General features: G+C 41.9%; 1 protein-coding gene and 1 non-coding gene across 2 annotated transcripts; one reads left to right on the forward strand and one right to left on the reverse strand.

Moving 5' to 3' along the window:
• The first annotated feature begins 691 nt into the window (after positions 1-691).
• vtnb (vitronectin b) lies at positions 692-4,593 on the forward strand. Its single transcript, XM_041952895.1, has 8 exons — positions 692-755; positions 1,774-1,890; positions 1,984-2,226; positions 2,524-2,663; positions 2,920-3,076; positions 3,732-3,890; positions 4,005-4,328; positions 4,457-4,593. The coding sequence occupies exons 1-8, from the start codon at positions 692-694 to the stop codon at positions 4,591-4,593; spliced, it is 1,341 nt and encodes a 446-aa protein (XP_041808829.1).
• Positions 4,594-5,961: 1,368 nt separating this feature from the next.
• trnat-agu lies at positions 5,962-6,035 on the reverse strand. Its single transcript has one exon. It is a non-coding gene; the product is annotated as a tRNA-Thr (tRNA).
• Positions 6,036-7,015: the final 980 nt, after the last annotated feature.

The following is a 7,015-nucleotide window of genomic DNA, read 5'->3' on the forward strand; positions in this document are numbered from 1 at the left end:
ATCTCCTGTTGCTCGTAGTCCGAAACCAAAAACCAGTTCCTCCGCAGATTTGCGAAATGTCAGGGCTAAATGTGGAAGCAGGCACTATGTTTGCTTTAGGGTTGTTTTTTACACCACGAGATCAATAGAGGAAAAATACTGCTCTGGTTACACAATGTTTAAACTCAGATACTCGTTCCCTCACTCACCCAATCACTCAACCAGAAGTTACATGTACAGTTCGACCTTACGAGATGCTACCACACTGTTTCAGTTTCAAGCATTTTCATAATTTAGAAGCCTTCAGCTTAACAGACAATCAATGCAAGATTTATTCTTATTGTTTGCCTTGTTTTTCAAAAAATGAAATGACTAAGAAGCTAAGCTGATGTTCAATTTTCCATGTAGCTGGACATATTCTTTGCTTTTAAGTGACCAGGACCATGTTAGGATGAGGTTTCTGGGACAGACAGGACAGAGATCAGCAGTCACAGTTTAATGATTATCACAGCCGAGTGCTGACCAATCAGGAGAGCAGATGCCTGGGGGTCAACAGCTTCTGAAAACTATCTATTGATCATCTGCACACAATGCTGCACCCCAAAGTGGGACACTGAGCTCAGGCTCAACAGAAAAAAAGCACACAGCTCTCTTCTGATTTAAAATCACGTGTTTTCAGCTTGTTGTTTTCAGTTTTTTCCTGTGAGTCGGCATGAAGGCAGCTGTGGTTCTGCTGGGCCTCGTCCTCCTGCTGGAGGCCACCTTTGCTGCAGAAGGTAAGTCTTCTAGGAATTCTTCTAGGATATCTGTTTAGTGTTTTTAATACACTGTATTTTTCAGTATATGATCATTCAGTGGGGTTATACCTGCAAGTCTCTGAAAGCGGCTTTGTGCTGCAGCATCACAAAGAAGCACATAAACATAACCACGCAAAAAATGTTCTGTATTTAGAAGTACAGTGTAGCGAGTTCTGGGAGTTATGCTAACCTTGTTTACTGAAGTACTGTACTTACTTCTGAGGTGCTCGTACATGTTCTACATTTAGGAAGATTTGAACATCTTACTGCACTACATTTATTCGACAGCTAATTATTACTATATCATTTTCAGATTAAGAATAAAATAAAAAATAAGATCAATTTATAAAAAAACATCACATTGTTAAACATTAAACCAGTGGTTCCCAAACTTGCTTGTGACCCCTCAGTTAAAAAGTGTCTAGTTGGGGGTCACATTTCATATGTTTATTAGCAGCTACCAAAGAGACATTTCCTCTCTGAACCTCTCACATGATTTCATTTAAATAACCGATTGAGAAACAATGAGATAAAATGATCAATATTTCACAAAACCAAGCAAAGATTTTGGAAACATCCAACAAATGAAAACAGATTCATCATTTTCACCATTTATCATCTCACAACCCCTCAAATTCATTTTGTGGCCCACAGTAGGCACCCGCGCACTTGGTTTGGAACAATTAAGGAAAATATCCAATAACTGTAAACAAAGTGGTCACCTCGACCAGCTACAACAGCAAAATGTGACTTACAGTATGCATTAATGAATCAGTACCATGAACAATCTAATGACACTATCTGTAATAACACATCAGTTAAAGAGGCCTTCTTCTGTTGCTTTTTATACTTTAGGTAACTTTTGCTGATGATGCTTCTGTACTTTAACTTTAGCAGAAATTGAAATGAAGCACTGATCTTGTTCCACCACTGATGACTAAAAGTCAAGTCTGATCAAGTCATTTCACGCTGAAACAAACAAACTGCATTTCCACAGAGTCCTGTGCGGGTCGCTGCAACTCCTTCGACCCGCAGAGGAAATGTCAGTGTGACTCCATGTGTGTGTACTATGGAAGCTGCTGCCCGGACTTTGAAAGCATCTGCCCTAGAAAAAGTCAGTACAGTAGCAGAATATTATCGCTTCACTGAACCGACTATTTGTATTTTTACATGCTTTTCCTCGTGTGACAACACTTTCTGCCCTCAGCTGCACGTGGCGACACCTTCCAGGAAGCGGATGAGGTAACGGAGGCAGCAATGACCCCTAATGACATCACTACAACCCTCACACCAACTTTCAACACAGTTGCAGCAACCAGCCCTGCATCTCCTCCACCCACCAACACACCAGGGCCCACAACGCCTGTTGACCCTGACGCAGCGCCCTGCAGTGGTCGACCTTTTGATGCTTTCCTGCAGCTAAAGAATGGGTCAATCTATGCGTTTAGAGGTAAACATGGACATTGGGACGTTTTTCTGTCCTCTTAGTGTCTGTAAAATGTGTTTCCTGTTTGTCTCTGCTGCTAGCTGCTAATGCTAACCCTCATTAGATGATCACATGGGTCTGAGTTTATCTAACAGTGACGACCAAGTTAAAATAAAGTAGCAAATGTGTCATGGCTCACCCACATTACACGCACTTTAAATTGTTTTTAGTTTTGATACTTTTGGATTATCCTGGTCAAATACATTGAAATAAGTTTCTTGCTGCGTATAGGACTGATCCGAAATCTGCTTCCCCTCCAAGGTGACTATTTTTTCGAGTTGGATGAAACGTCCATACTTCCTGGTTACCCCAAACTCATCCAGGATGTGTGGGGTATCACTGGACCCATTGATGCTGCATTCACACGAATCAACTGCCAGGGGAAATCCTACATCTTCAAGGTAGAACTTTCTGTCTTTACATGGGAACCAAAGTTAATAAAAAAAAACTATCAGGTATCATCACAAGCACGATCAGGGCTGACCATAGGTATAACATTTATTTTAAATGTGTTATTTTTACATTGTTCCCTTTTATGACCCATATCTCAGACACATAAAGGGGTCAGTATTTATTACAGACACACGATGTATCCTGAGTGTCACAGTGGCAGCATCAAACCTCACAGCTTGGGCCTTTGTGTTCATTCTACTTCAGGGAAACCAGTATTGGAGGTTTGAAGGTGATGTCTTGGATGAGGACTACCCGCGGGACATTTCAGTCGGTTTTGATGGCATACCAGAAGGAGTTGATGCCGCTTTTGCCATACCAGCACCAAGTCACCGTGGCAAAGAGAAGGCCTACTTTTTCAAAGGTATTTTTGTGGGAACAAGGGATATTTTCCACTATTTTAAAAGCTCCTTTCGCCCAGTGCCCTGACTGTGATGAGTTATGATCCTACACAACCCTGAGTGAATGAATGCTTATTTTCTTAATAAAATAGATTTATTCTGCAGTTCCTTAGGGGATTATATATAGTGAAGCTAATGCTTCAAGGTGCAGGTCACAAAAACACAACATTTCTGATTTTCAGAATGAAGTTTGTGACACTGGACCTTTAAGGAAAAGAACTCTTCTGGAAACCTCAGCTCTAAACTGGCATTTCCTTCTCTCATCATGTCACACTGAGGAAAGCTTAGCTTATTTAATACTACATGAGGACTTCCAAACTTTTTGGCCCTGAGCTTAAATGTTAAAATTTTAACAAGCAGCAGTCATAAAAAAAATCAGAGTGGGCAGAAATGATATCTACAGAGTTAAAGGCTGTATAGAAAGGTTTTTGGTGTTTTTCACACCAGATATTTTGACTTGTTCTAGTAGGAAAACACAGGTGTTATTAATAACATTAGAGGCAGGTATATGGAATTCAGGCATCACCATTTTTTTTATTTGCACATGTGTTTTTTCTACTGTGACACGTCAAAATGTCTTCACCGAGACAAGACAAGTGTGTTTGTTGCTTTCTTCAGGGGACAAGTATCACCAGTATGAGTTCAAGCACCAGCCTTCCCATGAAGAGTGTGTGCAGATGAGCAGGTCCTCTCCGTCTGTGCTGTTCACACGATACACCGACCTCTTCTGCGATCAGACGTGGGAAGAGCTCTTCACTGAGCTCTTTGGAGGCTCCTGTAAGGTTCACTTGTATTTGAAGGTTTTCTTCTGTATTTGTGTGTATGTGTGTGTGTGTGTGTGTGTGTATGTGTGTGTCTACTGAGCTCTTATTTTTTTTCCTCCTCATTCAGACAGCAGCCACCAAACAGGCCCTCGTTTCACCAGTAGGGACTGGCAGGGCATCAGGCCCCCTGTAGATGCTGCCATGGTGGGACGAGTCTATCTCAGTCCCAAACCCACATCTCTACCACCGGCGAGGAGGCGGACCAATCGGAGGAGGAGGCCCAGCAAGAAACGTGCACAGCGAGGAAGGCAGACTCGACATATGCCGTTTGATGATTTGTGGAGTTATGATGATTGGTTTGACTACTCCTACTACAGCGACATCATTGATGAGAGCACCAAACAGGAGTACAAAAGTACCCCTGTTCAAAATGTGTATTTTTTCAAGAGAGGTATGAGTACATGGAGTCGCTTCATCCATAAGCCGTGCTGTGTTTCAGCAGAACAGAAAACTGAGGCAAAAGTGCAGTAAATTTAAGTTTTTAACACCTTTTTGTTTTTATGTTTCTTTTCTTTTCAGATAAATACTACAGAGTGGATCTCCAGACTAAACGTGTGGACCGTGCAAGCCCTCCTTATCCACGATCCATTGCAAAATACTGGCTGGGCTGCAAGCGCGAAGAGACACCTGATGCATCGAGGGCAGAAAAGAGATAGGCTACCTGACTGTGTCCATAGTTTGCAGGAAATAGGGAGAAATTGAGTCTGTGTTTTAAACACATCTCTTTGTGAAGTCTTTAAGTAATTACAATGTGAACTTACGATAGCTTCTGTTATTTTTGCCTTTAAAGCAATTTGTTCATGATAAACACCCTTCTGTTCCCTCATGTCCCCTCTATATATATATAGGTGGATAAACTGAAATTCTGCATGAGTTAATAAACTTTAGATTTCTGTTTTGTGAGTGCCTTATTATTCCTCTTATACAAATGGTGTTGGCAACACATGCAAAACACCTGATGCATAACTGTAATTTCTATGTGTCTACCCTTAACACTGACCCTACTATTTACCTAAAGCATATTCTGAGGTTGACCCTTAAAGTGAAATCCCTAAAACAGCCAGCAATTCACAGACCAGGGGTCTAATGCTCAAATTTGCACAAATGGTTTTAAGTTTTCTGTGAATACTCACACAGCTGTACATGCACATACTGGCCTCTGCTGGTATATAGTATATTCACCTGCATTCCCTACAAGGATACAAGGTTGCACACATCATTTATAAAACCTTTTTATTACTGTGTTTGTGCTCATGAAACATGCATGTTGTGAAGTGGCTGCTGCATTTATCCTGCCTAAATACAAGACACCATATAGTCCACTTCCACATTCAAACTGTGCTTGCTGGTGGACCCAGTGGGAACTCCATACTATATATAATAAAGTCTCATATTTTGCCTTCCACTGTTTTATGAATTTACCTGAATTTTAGACTTTAATATATGTTAATTTTGTCTTGTTTGATTTACTACTTTTGTGGCATTAAGTTTGTTTTGCGTGGGCCTTTCTTTATCACATCACATTATCTTTATTACAAGCTTGAGTGATTTTGAAGGTTTAGAGTCTCATGGCTGCCTTCCCAACAGACTTTCACTCGACATTGCCAAGACAGTAATTAAGTTGTAAGGCATTTGCAACTGTTTTAATATGTTGTCCAGCACTGTCTAACCTGAAGTGCCAGACGGTTTGTTACAGAGCCAACGATCTCGTGTGATTTCGTTTGATCTCGCGAATCCAGCTGCCTCGCAAGTTGAAGAACTGTCGAAAAGTAAGTTACATTTGTACCGTGTAAAGACCTCACATTCTCACCATATACCTTAATATCTCGATGTTGATTTAGTTGTAACGAGTCATAAAACCTTTGCAATAAAATCACTCAAATCGCTGTGGGTTTTCGCTATCAAACACGGTCTTCATTTGTACTAGCACGGCAAAGCCTAGAAATACAGTTTGCAGTTACTCGAATACCCACACGTCGTGTGGTCGTCATCCTTTTCACACAATCTAATCAATCGAAGTAAAAAGGCACCGCTGGGATTCGAACCCAGGATCTCCTGTTTACTAGACAGGCGCTTTAACCAACTAAGCCACGGCGCCACGTGGTGGAGGCGGTGGAAGTAGATAATATGAATGAAATACAACAAGATTGTATAAATTGTTCTTTCTTTTATTTGTAACGCTCACGTAATGATCTTTTTAAAAAAACATATATCAATACTTATATACAAAATGAAATTAATGAATTTCAATGCCCCTGTAAAGCACTTTGCATTGCTCGTGGTGCTATATAAATAAACTCGCCTTGCTTTTCTTCAAGGCAATCTCTTCATAAATACTCTATCATAGCTAAGCATATTCACAATGTGTTATTAAATATGTGACTCCAAATAGCTATCTGCTTTATCAGTCAACCCAAAAGATAATCAATCATTGACGCTGAAATTTCCAAATCCGACAGATTGAAGTCGCCCAGGTTCTGAAAGCACAGGTCGGACAGGTCATCCATGTACTCGTCAGTGCTGGAGAAGTGCTGGTGGTCCAGCTGACTCTGAACGCTGTCCTTGGGCCCAGGATGCGAGACCGCAGCGCAGCGGCTACCCACAGGCTCGGATCCCTGGGCATCTCCGAAAAAGGCCTCAAAGTCTGTCAGATCCCATTCACCGAGCCCGCTATGCGGAAACATTTCATGGCAGTAGTCAGTAAAGTCTGGGGTTTTGTAGCAATGGTCTTGGGGAACTCCTGGGACACCCAGTCCATGGGGGAAGGAGGATGTCGCTTGGTCGGCGGCGATAGGAGATGTGGGTGCGGGCAAGGCCATGGCCTGACTCTCCAGGATGGTTGAGAGCCTGGTTGACTGGGGTAAACTTGGTGCAGGGTATCCTGGTGGGGACGGCAGGCTTGGAGTAGGGGAGAAAGAAGGAACCAAATCGGGAAATCGTGGACCGGGAGCTGGATTGTAGGTGAACTGCGAATGACGGTAGTCTGTGGAGGGTTTGGGGACCTCTCTGGATGGTTTCTTGCTCTTGAAATAGCGTGCGCGCCGATTTTGAAACCAGACCTGTTGGAAATAATAAAAT

The sequence above is a fragment of the Chelmon rostratus genome, chromosome 14, assembly GCF_017976325.1.
Source record: "Chelmon rostratus isolate fCheRos1 chromosome 14, fCheRos1.pri, whole genome shotgun sequence".
Taxonomy (NCBI): domain Eukaryota; kingdom Metazoa; phylum Chordata; class Actinopteri; order Chaetodontiformes; family Chaetodontidae; genus Chelmon; species Chelmon rostratus.

Excerpts from the sequence above, each read along its gene's own strand:
- vtnb (XM_041952895.1), top strand. The coding sequence starts at position 692 with ATGAAGGCAGCTGTGGTTCTGCTGGGCCTCGTCCTCCTGCTGGAGGCC. Across the intron at positions 2,227-2,523 it reads GTCAATCTATGCGTTTAGAG|GTGACTATTTTTTCGAGTTG; the intron begins GTAAACATGGAC and ends TTCCCCTCCAAG. Across the intron at positions 3,077-3,731 it reads GAAGGCCTACTTTTTCAAAG|GGGACAAGTATCACCAGTAT; the intron begins GTATTTTTGTGG and ends TGCTTTCTTCAG.